Raw genomic sequence first — 18,662 nt, 5'->3', positions numbered from 1 at the left:
TTTGTTATGATTTCTTTTAAAGAAATACCGATTGGTGCGAAGCCCAAATCAACGACATTTGAGACATATGATTTTGAACATCATAAGTGAGTGATAACAGATTTACGTGAATAAGTGAGTAAGTGACTAGTTCATGTTCAAGTAACATAACTGGGATACCAAATTTACGTGAATAAGTGATTATTCGGTGGATGCTTCAGAATTGTTTAGTTTCTTTTGTACTTGTTAAACTAATCAGCCAATTGGCAATTAGGCACAAGTGCTTAAAATATACCAGCTTAACCTATGCATGATGCATCTACCTTTAACCTTAATTCAAGAAATCTATTCAAATAAACAAGTGATTGAACACAAAAGAAGAATCTGCATCACGTGGCTTTGGTTAGACAACAATGCATATATCATCAAATTAGAGGAGGGATTGCTTTCCACAATATCCGATTCTTTTTCTTTTTTATAAGCAATAAACAGTGCGAGTTAATTAACTTATATAAGTCCAACGAAAGAAACTTTTTTTTTTTGAGCAGAAACGAAAGAAACTAATTAAAAAAACTTTTAAGTTTTCATGGTTGGGTATGAAAATTGTCTATGATATTGTTCATATAAGAAAATATTTAAGTTTTATTTTACAAAGGACCGAACAAAATTATCCAAAACCGGCTATATAAGACAATGTTTGCTTTTTGAAATATGATTTATTTTGCATTAGCATGTGTGCTGTTTCTTTTCGAACTCATCTCCGCTACACTAATTTTACTCTCATGTTAGTTCTTCATTGTCAAACACCCGCTCAGACAACTTTGCAAGTCTTACGGTTGTACAATAAAATTTTCCCTTCAACGTATAAAAAAAATAATAAAAAAAAAATGTATACTCAAACCATGTTTGGCCAAAGACAACATTGTCATACCTAATCATAGTCAACATCTGCCCCCACTACATTGGCATACCTAATCAAACACATTATTTTTAAGCCCTTTCTTAATGGCATTAGTTAATAGTATTTCTTTATCTCTAACAAAAGGTCTACAATAATTTATTTATTTTTTGAAGGAAGGATATTTGCTTATGTTTGGCAAGTATATCATCATGTAGAGGATTTGGGTAGCTTACAATATATTTCATAAATAGGTGTTTGGACAAGAAATTTTCTCGCGTACTTATGGACTATTTTCATTAGCATATAAACGCTTTCTGGATGTGTTTAAGCGAGGGGCAGAGGGTTGTGTAACAAATGTAGCTACCACACAAAGTATATTTTAGTCAAGTTACTAAATATCAAAATTACTCTTTTAATTTATTAAAATTGACTCTTTCAAAGTATAAAGTAAAAGCAATTTTTTGAAGTCTATGCCTGTGTTTGGATGCCCGTTTGCACCCTTAAAAGCACGGCAATTTATTCCAAACTCACTTCTAATATGTTAAAAAGATGTTTGGCTCTTTTAGAGAGAAGCAATTCTTGCCTATGTTTGATTCTAGCCAACACTCCAATTTGTAGCTTTTGCGTTTTAGAGAATCAATTCTACCATAATTTTGATCGCTGATATATCTTTCTTAATTGTCTTTTACTTAATTGCCCATCCATTGATAATCAAATAAATTCAGCAACTATTGTCACGTTGTTTAAAAGAAATTAATGTTTTGTTGTATAATGCTTATTCGCATACACATGATTTTTGTAATTTAACTCTACTAGTTATTTTGTAGTCGACCAACAATATCTTTTTTTTGTGATATAACTCTATATAATATTATTTAACATTTTTATATCATATATAGACATTTTGGCTAAGCTTTGTGCATTCATTAATTAATGATCGACTCTATGAAAAAATTTATACCAACAAAAATTAAAATAATTATCTATAGTAGAAAAAAAATATTTAATATTTAATTTCTTATTTGGACAGTTATTTAAATTTATGTTGTATATTTTAAAATGTTTAAATTGAAACAAAAAATTGTAAATATATTATTTAAATACACCTCTTTTGGTAATTATACCTTCAAAAGCAATTTTGATCTCAACTATCCAAACAAAATAAATTAATAAGAATCACTTCTACTTAAAAGTATCCAAACACAAATTAATTTACACTCAAGTCACTTTTAATCAAAATCAATTTTGTCAGAATCAATTCTAGCTACCGTCACATCAAACACACACTATAACAAACATGCTCATATTTAACTATCTCAAACAAGTTTATTAGTGAAAAATTGGTATAAAAAAAAAAAAAAACAGAACAATTATCACTTGATTGATAAGTTATTTGCTTTATTTTGAATTTTCCAATAAAATATCACTTTAAGTTTAGTAAAATGCTTCTTTCTCTCGTAAGCCAATGGTTCTTATTAGAGATAAGTTCGTTAACAGTTGTTCATAATTAGTTATGTTAATTAACTTTTCTAGTTGTTATCTTGTCCTCCTTTTCATATGGACTTGTATGTGTTCATTGTAATTCAAATTGATCAAATCATCAATAATATTTATTTGTTCATTAGTTTTCTATACCTTTCTCCCAGTTACGAGTTCTGTAAAATATTGTAATAGCACTTTCTTTTCTCTTGTTTTGCAACTCCCGTCAACAAATGAATTAGAAATTCCAACTCCTGTCAACAATTGAATTGAAAATTTAAGCAATAAGTCATATTGCAACTAAATATGTAAGTCAAGGTTTTTTTTTTGTTGACTAAATATGCAATTCAAGTTGAAGATTACAAAAGTAGCTTAATTAGTGGCAACAGTTAAAGTTACGTGCAATCAACTATTAATTAAAAATTAGGAGAGTTTGAAAATAAGTTCGAAGTAATAAGTTAAGAAAACATAGATGAATACCAAACTTTTATTGACCAAACACTATCTTTTTTCGTGATGGCCGATGTTTAAACCTCAAATCTTACCTATATTATGCATTGTTCCTATCCACCAAGCTAAGCTCACGAGAGCACTATCTATTACTATAGGAGCTGCCTCAAGTGCTACATTTATTTTTTTGATAGGACCTCAAGTGCTCCATTGTCACTTGGAAAATGACAGAACAATAAACCGTACCCAACAATGATATATATATATTTGTGTGTGTGTTTTGGAGCTGCCTCCGGTGCTCTTCAAAATGATAGTGATAATATTACATGCCTTTTCCAAAAAAAAAACCATACAAGTAAACACAAATGTCTAGAATCAAACATTTCTGACAGTTATTATCTTAAGACTGGAAAAGCATACAAAATTGTTGCAACCTACAACAATGGATCAAAGTCTCTTGATAATTTAAAATCATAATGATGAGTAAATCTCACACTAAGTGCTCGTGGTCCTCTGCATAAGGACTACATTGATCATCCTAAAATTAGCAAGGGACTGCCAAGGGTTGACATTGATACAAATCTACAAAATAGAAGAAAACTAAACAAGAAGATAAAAGTTAAAACAAAACTATTTTAGCCAAAAAATCAAAATGTGCCACTTTAAAAACCAAAGAGCATGATTTAATATAGTGGGCTATGATATAAGTAATAGTGCAAGATTGAAATGGAAATGGTTTAAAACATTGCTTGAAAACTAAATTATGGGTGAAAACATAAGCATTAAATCAAAGAGGTGGGGACGCAAAAGTAAAAATAAATAATTTGTTCAAGAGAAAATTGTTTTACCTTTGTTGTTTATGTCATCTACATTATGAGAATTGCTGTTGACACATTACATAAGGTTGAGGCACACAAGTAAAATACGTTTTTGCCCCCTTGGTAGTAAACAGCCGAAAATTTGTTATAAGTACAGAACAGACATAGGAGTTTCGAAAACTCCATTGTCACGTTTTTTGATCTCCTAGATGCGATTTTGAGCAATTTCAAGTCAATTTCAATCACAAAAACAAGTAAGTTTTTTGAATCCTATTGCATTGTTGTTTTGCGGTCGAATTGTTTGTTTGTTTTTTTTTTGTTAAATTTCGATTATATAGGTTTTATTGATTTTATGATATGTTAGGATAGTTTAGGTTAGAATAGTTAGAATTGTTTGAGAACTTTTATTAAATTGTCAGGTTTAGGGTTTGATGAATCGTTGTAGAATTGTTTAGGTTTAGGTGTAGGTTTTTATGATAGTTTAGGTTTTGGGTTTAGTTTTTGATTTTACGATTTTATGGCATTGTTGTTTAGTTAGGTTTTGATCGCAATTTTCTTTTAATGTAGATATGCCTCATAATCAGAATCAGGGTAACATTCAGGATGATGAGAAGAACAAAGAAAAATCGCCTATGACATGGCACGAAATTGTTTGTGATGGTTCCGAAAAAAAGAATGGTTCGAAGGTGTCGGTGTACAATCAGTCGAGGTTGAGGAGGAGCGGAAGGACATGCTATTTTGGTCCTCATCCAAAACAAGGTGCCCCAGGGACTGTAGCGGGCAACCCGATTGACTTGTGTGACGAGGAAGAATGAATGTAATGGCTTTTAATGCCTAATTGTTTTGGATTTTTTTATGTTTTATTTTTGTGTCACGCACATTTTGTTTAACATTATGGTACTTAGAATAAAATCGCATTTGGAATAATTTCGATTAAAGTCGCGTTTTGAATAATTGCGTATTCGAATAAAAACTAATTAAATCTAAAGTGAATTCAACTAATTAAAATTGCGTAATGAATAAATAAGTTCGAAAAGTGAATAAATAAGATAATTATTGTTCCATTCAAAACAAAATGTATTATGCATATTCAACTATATATGTTATCACATTACATTGTATTACATTACATTCCAGAATGTACCTTTCAACTGCAACAATGATCTTACCCTTGAATGGAGAAAATTCAAACTTGCTAAACAGCAAGACTCCAGCATCCGATCAACATCTTGAATGATGGTATTCAAGTGTCAAAAGAATGAGGTGCATTCTTTGGTGAGATTCGATTGTTTGACACCGTCCATGGTATCATCTTTAATAGTATATATCTATGTTTTGGCAAAAAGACATAATTGCATTTTCAAGAGATTAATCTTATCATCATCCTCAAATATTTCAACATCACTAGTTTCTAGTGGATCATAATTGAGATCATTTAGGGCTTCAATGACCTCATTATAAGTCATCTCATATTCATCAAGCGACCAATCAGGCTAAAATATTACTTGTGATTTTTCATTTGGGTCTTAGAAAAAGTTCTCTTACAAAATTATCTTTAACATTCATTTGAAATTTTTTAGTCTTGGTTTTCAAACCCTAATGGTAGATCAATATGATTTGATCTTCTTACCACAACGCTTTTTTGAGTTTTTTGGCTTCACCTTGTGAAATTTTCACTTGGCATATTTACCAACCTATGGTTGTTGGTAGGTATTTGCCTTGACCTTGTAATGTTTGAAATACTCCTCAAAATGAAGGCACAAGATCAACAATTCTTCCTTATTCTTTCTTTTCACGAAATAAGAATGAATTTCATTTGGATGTCAAAGGAAGTTGTGAGGTCCTATGGTGACAAGTCTTCTTGTAACAACATTAACCATACTGACAAGCATGGAAAACGAACCAATAAGGACATGAAAAATGAAAAACCCAACATACACATGTCATATCATTGCCGTCATTAAGGAGATCGACAAATCACCAAATAATGATGAGGGACTAAAAATAATCAAGAATTGTAAAATAGGAAGACCAAAATAGTGGTTTTAAAAATGGAAAGACTACAATTTAGATTAAGTTTAAGTAAGGAAATAAAAAATGCATTTAAATCTTTAAAGAATAATTCTTTCATACATACGAAAGATGAAAATATGGCTAAAATTAAAATAAATTAAAAATTAAACGGAAAATTTAATAAATAAAAGGTTAGAGTTAGACAAAAGGGATGCTAACCCAAGCAAGATAAACAATGTCTTAATCGACACACCAACCACAATACAAAAAGAATTTTGCAAAATCACCTATTCTAAAGCCAAAATAACAGCCAATACAATAAAGTGGTACCAGACCAATTAAAATTATTCGAAGCATATATATAACAATATAAGATGAGATACTGCTAAGAGCTACTCACAAGAAACAGAGGAACAAACATGACTCCAATAACAAAAAATATTTTTGATATGATCATCTTTATTTCTCCACTTATTGTTACAATGAGCATGAGAGGTAAAACAATTTTTTCCTTTTCAACATTTTTCGTTACTTCGTACTTAATATTTTCTCACATTTTAGTAACATTTTTTTTATTTTTATAGTTCTATGCGGTAGGGATGGTCGTTGTCCAAAGTTCATGTGTAGGACGTTTTTGTGAGTGTTAGAATGATTTCATATATGACAGAGTACAAGACCCAAGAGAGACGCAAATTCTCTCGGATTATTCAATGAGCTTTCATTTATTTATTGTGTTGTCATGCAATAATTTGAATTTTTTTTTTTATTATAGTTTTTCTTATAGTTTTGTACTCTAAAATTATGCTAATGAAATGAAATAAGACGTCAAAAAATATTATTTAGGATCTAGATTGTCTTCTTCTCTCATAACTTCAAGATATTATCATGACCTTAAATTAAAGTATCTTTAATAGTTAAATTGAAAAATAATTTTATGTTACTTCTGAACATATAATTTTATATGTGTCATAATCTTATTACACTTTTGGTTTTTCTTACACTTCAACTTAAATTCTCAAGATAAGAAAATAATTAGGAAATGCAAGATGATTGTCACAAGAGGACGGGTTCCCAACAAAGGATGGTGAGCGAGTTCGCCACATCCTCTTTTTTTTTTGTAGGATTTTTGTCATAGTGAAACACAAAGCAAATGACACTTGAGGTGCTAGCTTACTCTATAAGTTTATCCTTTATAACCTCAGTATATAAAGTTCAAATATTTTAAAGGATGATTGTAAAACGAGAATTTGTGCCACTTTAATTAATAGTAGTACAAACTCTCCCCTATCTTATCTTAGTTATTTAAAAAACAAAGAAACACAACTATTTGGATGCAACGACCTCTGCTACTCCATTTCCAACATTCAGATAAAATGAATAGTGGATAAAAACTCAAAACAATAAAATCAATTGTAAAAACAAAATACCAGGCACCGATTGATACTTAGAAAATAGTTGATTATTTTCAATACACATCGAGTGCAAGTAAAGTATCAATTTAACGAGGATTGAAGTGGATAAGTTTCAAGTATTTTTAAATATTAAGTTTAGTTATTTATGATCCAAAATGACAAACAACAGAGATAAAATTTTAAGATTCTAAGATACTAACATAAAATGCATAAGTAAATAAAGCATATAAAAAGAATTTAGAGATTCAAGTAAAAACGTTTAGTTAACGAATTAACTTGGTAAAAATAAAGGTTTGCATGATTTAGAAAATTACAACTCTAAGTTATAAAAGTTATAGCTTCGTATATCGATAGAATAATGTAGAGATCGCTTCACATTGATTTGTGTAAAAGGCTATCTCATTCTAAAGAGGTTTGTAAGCTCATTGAATATATCCTACACTTAATCCCATAGCTCAAAATCATCATAAACACAATAACCATCGATCATAAGCAAGACTATAGGAAAATTGAGGTGTTGCATTGTCGAACAATATTACTATTGTTTTGAGATCCCTTTTCTTTCACAAAAGGTTATAAAATAATGAAAATTTGGCAAACAAAAAAAGAATTCTTATGATTGGTAGGATTTTTATGTGATCTCTTTACTAAGTGTGATAAAGGGACAAATACAACATATTGATGTACCTAAGAGATATTTAGTAATTATTAACATTATTATTCTTGTTTTATCGTTTTCCCTATGTTTATTTGGCAAGTATAATTTCATATCTTAAGATGAATAATTTGAGTGTTCGAAGCTCGAATCCTGACCCTGCGTCGTTTTCCCTTTCATTATGAAAGGTTACGAAATAATAAAAATTTGGTAAAAAAAAAAGTAGAAGGAATTATCTGGTATGAAAAGTTTTTTATATGACCTCCTTATTAATTGTGGTAAAGGGACAAAAACAACACATTGATATAATCAAGAGATATTTTTTTTTTTTTTAGGGAATTAATTAAGAGACATTTAATCAATATTAAAATTTTAGGAAGTTTTTTTACCACCCCATAAGCGCTAAAATCTTTTTGATGTAAGGAGATTGTGAACATAATAAATTTTAAAGTAGACTTAAATGCATTTTTGGTCTTGAGTTTAGATTAGTTGGTAGGAACAATGTATAATATATGTAAGATTCGAGATTCGAACCCAGACCACCACAAAAAAGAAAAACACTTTTGGCCTTCTTATTTTAATTTAATCAAAATTTTAGTCCCCTCATTTATATGAAACCATTACTTTGGTGCTCCTATTTTATATTCTTTGGATTATTTTTAATCACTCATCATTCTTCGTTACTTCATACTTAATATATTAACATTTTATTTATAGTTCTATGTGGCAGGGATGATACTTGTCCGGGGTTCATGTGCGGAGCTGGTAGTATTATACCAAAGTGTGTAGGACGTTATTGTGAGTGTTAGAACGATCTCATATATTACAGAGTATATGACCTTATTTTGTATTCAATGAGCTTTCATTTACTTATTTTGTTGTCATGCAAAAATTTGATTTTTTCTTAGTTTTTTCTAATTACACAGTTGTAGTTATGGTTTTATACTCTAAGAGTTGTCTTGCAATAATTCAATTTTCTTTTAGTTATTCTAATTACACGGTTGTAGTTATAGTTTTGTATTCTAGGATTATGCCAATGAAATGAAAGAAGACAACAAAAAAAAATATTATCTAGATTGTCTTCTTCTCTTGTAACTTTAGAGATATCATCATGACCTTCAATTTAAGCATATCACGTTTACTTTCTAACCCTACCGACTACCAAAATATCTTTAATAGTGAAAGTGAAAAATAATTTTATGTTATTTCTAAGCTTATAATTTTATATTTGCAAACCATAATCTTGTTACACTTTTGGTTTTTCCCACACTTCAACTTAAATTTCTCAATCTTTATTCTAGATATGAAAAAGCTTAATACATGCTTTGGTCCCTTAACTTATTTTTGGATTTCATTTTGGTCCCCTAATTATAAAGTGTCTAAATTTGGTCCATTATGTCTTCTGTCGTTACCTCTTTTGGTCCTCTCCGTTAGTTTGTTTTCAAAAATAGTTAACTATTGTCCACATTGCATTTAAGATTGGTGATCAAGGGTTAGATTTGAAAAGTACACAAGTATACAATGGGCTCACAACATATAATCATTTCTATTTTTCTTGATTTTCTTAAAAATATAAATTTAAAATCACCATCAATCTTCATCTATTTATATATTTTTAAAATAATTTGCATCCAGATTTTTAAAAATTAAAATATTTTTCAGAATTTTGAAGAAATTTTTTTTTAAAAAAAATCTGACCTTTTTTTTTAAATTTCGTAAAAATATATATTTTTTTAAATTTTGAAAAAGATTTTTAAAAATTCAGGAATAATTTTTTTCATATTTTATAAAAATCTGAATTTTTTATATATTTTTCAGAATGTTGTAGAAAAAATTAAAATAAACCTTTTTTTTTTGAAAAAAAAAAATGACCTTTTTAAATTCAGAATTATGGATTTTTGGGTGGATTCTAGAGTGAGGGTCCAATTAAGTCTCTCACCAGTGGACCACGAATGAAATGCAGTTGGATTTAATCAAGGGACCAGATTCATTCAAAATAAATATGAGAGCATTTATACTTTTTCACACACAATCTATCTCACCTCTTCCTCTCTCCTTCCTCTGATACATTTCATCACCGCTACACCCTTCATTTTTTCTTAGAATTCGATTTACTAAACAACTTCATAAATCATACAACACTTGTTATACTCATTGATCATTGTAGAAGTACAACCTTTGAAGCACCCTTAGTCTCGTAACTAAGAAAATCAGCAATAGAACCCACAATTTTTTTTTTAAGAAATAATAATCACAATTTTTTTTGAAGAAAATAACAGTCGCATTTATTGGCTGAGGTATGATTCAAGGGGACAAATCTCACTTTGACCAAAATCTTTCTGATATCTATCAAGCATCATAAATTGTATTAATTGAATAAAACATGATTTTTTTTTTTGAGCAAATAAAAAATGATTATATTCTATTGTTTTGCCTTTTTTAATAAGTGTAACAGTGTTGGATGGTTGGTTCAACCTTGCCATGAATTTCGATACTATAATTATGAGATAGAAGAAAAAATTGGTTTGAGAGGAAAACAAATCAGATAAAACTGAAGGGTGGGGTGATCGGACATGGTAGGATGGAAAGGAGAAGAGGCGAGACAAGATTGTGTGTGGAAAGGTGCATAAGTTTTCATTTTTATTTCTAACAAATCTGGTCCATTCAATAAATTCAACTGTAATTTTTTCATGGTCCACCGGTGAGGGACTTAATTGATCACTCACTCTAGAATCCACCGGATTTTTTAAATTAAAATATTTTTCAGAATTTTGTAGAAAAAAATTTAAAAAAACATTTTTTTTCGGGAAAAAAAAAATCTGACCTTTTTTCGAAATTTCGTAAAAAAATATTTTTTTTTCAAATTTTTAAATCTTGGAAAAATTTTTATAAAAATTCTGAAATATTTTTTTTCTAATTTTAAAATCTGAATTTTTTATAAATTTTTTCTAGAATTTTGTAGAGAAAATTTAAAAAACCTTTTTTTTCGAAAAAAAAAACTGACCTTTTTTAAAAATTTCGTATAAAAATAAATTTTTTTAATTTTGAAAATGATTTTATAAAAAATATGAATTTTTTATATATTTTTGGCTTAAAAAAAATCAGGTGTTAATCATTTACCGTAGGATACAATACACCTACATGATCCAACGGCTTCTATTTGAAAAATAGATCAAACAGTTAAAATGTAAAGGATAGGATCAAAAGAGATAACGACAAAAGACATAAGGGACCAAATTGAGACACTTTATAGTTAGGGGACCAAAATGAAATCCGAAAATAAGTTAAGGGACCAAAGCATGTATTAAGCCATATGAAAATAATTAAGAAATGCAAGATTATTGTCACAAGAGGGCAGTTCCCAACAAAAGATGTAACCTAGGTAGCGGAAAGCATGGTGAGCGAGTTGGCTACATCCTCTTCTTTTGTAAGATTTTTGTCATAGTGAAACACAAAGCAAATGACACTTGAAGTGCTAGCTCACTTTACAAGTTTATCCTTGTAACCTCAATATATAAAGTTCAAATATTTTCAAGGATGACTGTAAAACGAGCATTTGTGCCATTTTAATTAATAGTAGTACAAACTTTTCCCTATCTTAGTTATTTAAAAAAAGGGAAATGTTAACCGGGGGCGGGGCACTGGTTAAGGAGGGCAAAAGAAGAAAGTGAAAGTCAAAAAAGACACTTATTAATTTTTTAATGCATTAATTACACATCTTTCAATGTAAATATTACTATATTTGTTTCCTTAACCAGTACTCCGGAGACACTGATTAAAATGACCCTTAAAAAAAACAAACACAACAATTTGGATCTTCGACAACCCAAATCCATGCAGTGCTCTCCGATGCTCCATCCCCAACCATCAGATAAAATGGACGGTGGATATAAACTCGAAACAATAAAATAAAACGTAAAAACAAAATACTAGGCACTGATTTAGAGCAACTATTGATGCTTAGAAAATAGTTGATTATTTTGAATGCATATCTAGTGCAAGTATACACTATCGCAAGAAGTAATAAAAAGTAAGTAAAGTATCGATCCAATGAGGATTGATGTGGATTAGTTTTAAGTATTTCCAAATACCAAGTTTAGTTATTTAACATCCAAAATGACAAACAACACAAATACAATTTTAAGATTCTTAGATACTAAAATAGAATGCACAAGTAAACAAAGCATATAAAAAGGATTTAGAAATTCACATAAAAAATATAGGTTTGCAAGATTTAGAAAGTTACAACTCTGAATTATGGAAGTTATAGCTTCGTACATCGATGAAATGATGTAGAGAGCTATATAGCTTAAAAAATAGAGGTTTGCACTGGTCATTAGTAACTCTCCATCATAGGAGAGGCGGAGCCGTGGCCGAATCTCTATGCGTTTTCAAGATATGGTTTGAAACACATATTCATGTTATTCTAACCTTTTCCCTTTTGGAGAATGGAATAGTTTGTTCTTTTGGAGAATGGATTTCAATTCCATTTCTCCTGATTAATCTCAACTCAATAATTTATCCTTACAATCCAATCTTTTCTTAATCAATTCTTTCACAAATTTTCAAATGCATTCCAGCTTGATACCCTCACACTGTGAGATAATAAAAAATTGTGACAAAAATGTTATCTCATTCTAAAGGATATATTATGCATATCTAAGAGATATTTAGTAATTATAACATTATTATTATTGTTTTATCGTTTTTTCTTTTTTTGTCAAATAATTTAATAGTTAGAATCGTATCTCTTAAGATGAATAAAAGGGTTGTTTGGGGTTCGAAATTCACCCACCACATCATTTTCCTTTTCTATCATGAAAGGTCACAAAATAATAAAAATTTGGTAAAAAAAAGTAGAAGGAACTCTTTGGAATGGTAAGTTTTTTATATGACCTTATTAAGTGTGGTAAAGGGATAACAATGTATAAAATATGCAAGGTCCAGGGTTTGAAAACCTTGGCCACTACAAAAAAAAAAAAGGGATAACAACAACACATTGATGTAATTAAGAAACATTTAATAATTATTAATTTTTTTTTGAGGAATTATTAAATTTTTTGGAAGTTTTTTTTACAACTCTATAAGAGTTAAAATCTATTTACTTGATGTAAGGAGATCATAAACTTTAGAAACTTTAAAATATAATTCTATTTCAAATATGCAAAGGGTGAAAAATATGACTAAAATTTAAAAAATATTAAACGGAAAATTTAATTAAATAAAAAGTTAGACACAAGGGGTGCTAACCCAAACAAGATAAACAATGTCTTAATCGACACTCACCACAATACAGAAAGAAATTTGCAAAATCACCTATGCTAAAGCCAAAATAACAGCCAATATAATAAAAAGTTAGGAGACCAATTACAATATAAGATACTGCTAAAAGTTACTAACAACAAACACAGGAACAAACATGATTCCACCAAGAGCAAATGTTTATGCTATGATCATTTTTCTTTTTATATTTTTTGTTGCAATGTTGGTTAAAGGTAAAACCATTTCTATCCTTTTAAATTTTTTTGGTTACTTCATACTCAATATTTTATCATATTTTAGTAATATTTTTTTTCTTCTCTTTCTTCATTATAGTGAGTCATTCTCATTGTGTCATTGATGCTCATTGTCCACGCAATATGTGCGGATTTCATTTTCCACCAAGGTGTGTAGAAGGTGATTGTGTGTGTTAGAATGATTTCATATATATTACAAGAGTACAAGACCCAAAAGAGTATACAAATGCTCTCCTGGATTATTCAATGAGCTTTCATTTACTTATTGTGTTGTCATGCAATAATTTGATTTTATTTTTTTTTAGTTTTTCTAACTACACGGTTGTCGTCACCACGACTTTGAACTCTAATATAAAGTTAATGAAATGAAATAAGATATTAAAGATTATTGTATTCTTCAGATATATCACTATGACCTTTAATTCAAAGATATTGTATTTTTCTCTCTTAACTTCTCTTTCTTCATGGAGTTTATTATGTCTTTAAATGGGCCCTCGCAAGTATACATTGAGATCAGATTCTTCATATTATTTAATTTTTGAGGATATCAAGTTTTCAAAAAAAAAAAAAAAGATTTTGTTACACTTTTGGTTTTTCTCATACTCCAACCTGTAACTATCCTAAATTTTAATTTTTTAAACAATCTCAAATGATTTATCCATCAATGCATCAAAACCATCCAATTCAAATGCAGTCACATCTTTGAGTTAAGATAATCTCCATTTTCTCCATTACTATATAGTTTTGAAAACATAAATGCAAAAATGTGACATTAAATAAATCCAAATCTCTTTATACACCAAAAAAAAAACATTCAAAAACTATAGTAAGAGAGAGAATAAATGGAGGATCCTCACTTCACATCTTTAAGTAATGGAATGAATGTGTCGGTCGGGTTGCAAATTATAGACATTCGATTCAAGATATTGAATGGTGGACTATAGTCCTAATTCTATTAGGAAATTCCTTTTTAGAAATAAATTTGGCCTTCTAAACTATCAATTTCCTTAGTTTTTTTTCTTTCTTTTTGGGTAAAGTATTGTCCACCATTTTTATTTTATTTTTTGTATTTTTGTTTGTTATAGATAGAATATTAGATGAATGAGTCAACTGATTTGTGAGTTTTCGAGGTGATAACCTAATTGAGATGTCAAAATTTACAATAAGATGAATCCATTCATCATGTTTACAAAAAAAAAAAAAATCGTTTATTTTGCCAAGTGGTCTTCAATTTATCATATTTATCTACCACTTTATAAACAAACCTTGGTTTTCTTTGTGCTATAGACTAAGGGAATACTACGTTTTTTTTTTTGAGGGAACTAAGGGAATACTATGTTAGTGAGCATGATAAAATAAGGGGACTAAAAATATAGCAACGGAGATTGGACCTAGCGGAATGGTTAGATGCCGATAACTTGATGAACAAGCTGTGAAAAAGGAGCACACATTTAGCATTTAGTGTCCAATGTGGAAGTTTCTCATAGAACTCTCAATAATAAAAGTTCCTGAATTTTTTATATACCTGAGTTTGTTGTAGGAATCCTAAGAGTTTGTTATATACTAGTACAAAATAGTACCTGACTGAATTTTGCAAACACTAACACGTTAGTCCATTGTAGGAATATGTTATTCTCAGTTCAAATTGCAAGATTAATTTATTGGCTTGGAAACATGTCCAAAAGTTTGAGTACAATCAAATCAATACTTCAAAATTAAGGTATCCCAGCTACGCAGTTGATTTCTATGATTCAAATGTTATTTTGTTTAAAATTTATGGTATCCCAGCTATGCAGTTCATTCAATGATGTTCTTATAATGATATTTTATTCTTTAAATAATGAATAAAATAAAAGGTGTTAACGTTGCACATGATAGGAAGTAACCAAAAAGTCAGAGGAAATTAAAATGATCATACATGCACCCTTTCATTCACATGACTGAGATGTGAATAATAATGATAATACACACCTAATACTAATAGCCATCACCAATTAGACAGACATTAGTTAGTTTCTACAATCAACATGGTATCCAAATTTCTCAACCTCAGTGTCTCTTCTTCTCATCCAAATAATTTTCTCACCTCAATTTCAAATTCAAAATATCCAAAGCTTTCTAACTCTCTTACCCTCCTTTCATCAAAAAAACTAAACAAGACTTTCCACGCACAAAACCATTCCTTGCATAATAATGTTTCATTGAGATACTCCAATTCTAAAGTCCCTTTTTCTTCACATGGTGTTGAAATAGAGCCTGATCCAACACTTACCAATGATGATCTTAAGCCAACTACACCTAGCCAAAGGACTTTTTCTGGGTTTGAAATGGCTAGCCTTTGGGTAGGACTTGTTGTGGGAGTCCCTTCTTATTACCTTGCTGGTAGCCTTGTTGATCTTGGGATGGCTTGGTGGCAAGGCATAGCTACTGTGGTTGCAGCCAACATGATCCTTTTTGTTCCCCTGATCCTCACTGGTCATCCAGGTACTAAGGGATGGATCAACATGTTATACATTAGAATCATTTTCTCTCATTAATTGATTTTCTTGATACGTGTAAATAATCGTATACGGTCACAAACATATATGTTTATTATATATTTTGTATTCCACTTGAAATTTTATATGAGTATATTGTCTTGTCAACTTAAAATCGCTGGATGCGTTACTGCAGGTACGCGTTATGGCATATCATTTCCGGTTCTTGCTAGATCATCTTTTGGCATCCATGGTGCTCACATTCCCACCCTTTTAAGGGCCTTAGTTGGTTGTGGTTGGTATGGAATTGAAACATGGATTGGTGGAGAGACAATTTTCCTTCTTTTGCCAAATTCAATAAAACAAAGTACATTGTCAAAATCTCTACCTTGGCTTGGCACTTCCCCACTAGAGTTTTTTTGCTTCTTAGCCTTCATGGTGGTTCAATTATCAATTGTATGGAAAGGAATTGAAGGGATTAGAGAGCTTGAGAAGTACTCGGCTCCGATACTCATTCTACTAACTTCCTTACTCTTGATTTGGTCTTATGTTAAAGCTGGTGGATTTGGTCACATGCTCTCTTTATCCTCTAAACTCTCAAATTCAGAATTTTGGTCTTTATTCTTCCCTTCTCTAACTGCTAATATAAGTTTTTGGGCTGCTCTAGCTCTTAACATACCTGATTTTACAAGATATGCTAAGAGCCAAAATGATCAAATTATTGGTCAAGCTGGTCTTCCAATTTTTATGGGAGCATTCACATTTGTTGGTATAGTAGTAACATCATCAACAAAAATTATATTTGGTCATGTCATTTCCAACCCAATTCAATTACTTGGTAAAATTGGTGGATTTGTAACTACAATCTTAGCAATTCTTGGTATAAGCCTAGCTACAATTACAACCAATATTGCTGCCAATGTTGTAGCACCTGCAAACGCTCTTGTAAATCTTAGTCCAATGTGGTTCAATTTTAGAAGAGGAGCTATATTAACAGCATTTCTTGGAATTGCATTTCAACCTTGGAAGCTTCTTAAATCAAGTGAGAGCTTTGTGTATACTTGGTTAGTTGGTTATTCTGCATTGATGGGTCCAATTGGAGGAATTATTCTAGTGGATTATTATCTTGTGAAGAAAACTAAATTAAGCATTGGAGATTTGTATTCAAGAAATCATTATGGTGCTTACTATTACACTAAGGGATTTAATGTGGCAGCAATTGTGGCTCTTGTTTTTGGAATGTTACCTGTGATTCCTGGTTTATTGAATAAAGTTGGAACGTTAAAATCAGTTTCAGAAACTTTTGTTGTTGTCTATAATAATGCTTGGTTTGTTAGCTTCTTTTCAGCAGGATTGTTTTATTGGATTTTGTCGAGTTTGATAAAGAAACTGGTGGATGAATATGCTAGAGACAACTCTTAACATTCTCCCAAGTAAAAACATTTGTAAATTGCATATATATTGCGTTATATTATTGTTCTTAGTTTAGGAGTTGGACTCGTGCGTGATGTTGGCTTGTAAGTTCAATATGAATGAATGAATCTCTTTGCTATATATGATATTATTTAATTGTTAGATGCGATAGGTTCATCGTGACGTGATGCATAGTGGCTTAGATTATTGGCTTTGTGCAGAATCTTGAATCCATGTGTGAAAATTATTTGACATGTGATTGGGTGACATAACAATTATTGGCTCCCGATACAAAATTAACGTGAGGTGGGACAAGTTACTACTGAAGCTTGTCAATCATCAAAACTAATTATGGCAATGAATGTTTTACATTATTTGAAAACATATATATCTACGATGCTAAAAAGTATTTATAGAACTAGGTTTTGAGCCATGGCAATGAATCTTAACAAATCTAATCGATAAACTTTATTTCTTTCATTGTACTCTCTTTAAAAGAATAGAAAGGCCATGGGAATGAGAGGAGTATCATCTAGTCCAAGTTCAACCATGGTCCATGCCTCCAAGGATCCATAAAACCTGTTAATTTCTCCCTAATTTGGTCTTAGTCTTTCTTTTGAACACCGTCATGTTGAATTTTTTAGAAAAAACAAATGTGCTAGTTCATACCTTGGCAAGAATAGTCCATAATCATATATGTACATCTTACCCTCGTTTTTATTCTTATTTTTAAACATATATTGAACTGTTTTTTTCCTTTCGATATCATGCTCTTCGAAGCAGTCTAATGTAAGGCATTTTTTTTTTGAGGTATATAATGACGATTTTTTTTTTTTTTTGAGGCATTAGAAACCGTCATTATAAAAGAAAAAGTGCAAACTATGCAGCAAATTAATAAGAACAATAATATTACAAAGGAATCACTCAGAGGACAAAAGAAAACGAGTAAAGTTAATAAACCACCTAGAAGATTTGACATGTATCACATTCGAGAGACCATTCAAACAAAAGTAGGAGCAATGAACAAATTAAATTAAAGGAATCAAAGTATACAAATTGATCCATCGAGAGCATATGTATCCTGCTAATTAAAATATTGCCACAACTACAAAACATGCACATAGCCACTAAATAAATGTTTTAGCATGATGACGTGGAAAGTAAATAAATGAACACGAGATACACTTGTCTTTTCGATAACTAAATAATTCTAGAAGGCACTAACAGCCATCAAAAATGGTAACTATAGAACTAGAAGGTGATTGAATTCAAACATTAACCAAGTTACCAGAACAAAAGGAGCATAAATAGGCTGCTATATACATATACTTAGCAAACAGGAATAAATAAAGGTTTTGTATTTTTTTTTTATCACCGTATTATATTATAGGTATAAAGTTTCTACCGTTGTTAGTGATGGTGATCAATTTTCGTCGAAAAATTTGTGAAGCATGCGGTGTAAATTCTCCTCTTTCAGCTAAAATTTCTCCACACATATGAATTTTCAGCGATAACAAGAATTTATGGAGCAGATAACATGTATTCTCTC

At 30.1% G+C, this 18,662-nt stretch overlaps 1 protein-coding gene and 2 long non-coding RNA genes across 3 annotated transcripts; all 3 read left to right on the top strand.

The window, feature by feature from the left end:
* The first annotated feature begins 5,884 nt into the window (after window positions 1-5,884).
* Window positions 5,885-6,485, top strand: LOC11423284 (uncharacterized). The gene is made up of 2 exons (XR_003006932.2): window positions 5,885-6,135; window positions 6,225-6,485. It is a non-coding gene; the product is annotated as an uncharacterized lncRNA (long non-coding RNA).
* A 6,365-nt stretch (window positions 6,486-12,850) lies between these two features.
* On the top strand, window positions 12,851-14,034 carry LOC120576779 (uncharacterized). Its single transcript, XR_005642851.1, has 2 exons — window positions 12,851-13,202; window positions 13,303-14,034. It is a non-coding gene; the product is annotated as an uncharacterized lncRNA (long non-coding RNA).
* Window positions 14,035-15,071: 1,037 nt separating this feature from the next.
* On the top strand, window positions 15,072-17,277 carry LOC11434764 (purine-uracil permease NCS1). The gene is made up of 2 exons (XM_003625698.4): window positions 15,072-15,707; window positions 15,897-17,277. The coding sequence occupies exons 1-2, from the start codon at window positions 15,251-15,253 to the stop codon at window positions 17,120-17,122; spliced, it is 1,683 nt and encodes a 560-aa protein (XP_003625746.1). The 5' UTR covers window positions 15,072-15,250; the 3' UTR covers window positions 17,123-17,277.
* Window positions 17,278-18,662: the final 1,385 nt, after the last annotated feature.

This window comes from Medicago truncatula, chromosome 7 (assembly GCF_003473485.1).
Source record: "Medicago truncatula cultivar Jemalong A17 chromosome 7, MtrunA17r5.0-ANR, whole genome shotgun sequence".
Taxonomy (NCBI): domain Eukaryota; kingdom Viridiplantae; phylum Streptophyta; class Magnoliopsida; order Fabales; family Fabaceae; genus Medicago; species Medicago truncatula.
Note: the sequence above shows the minus strand (reverse complement) of the source record. Positions and strands in the feature narration are given on the sequence as shown.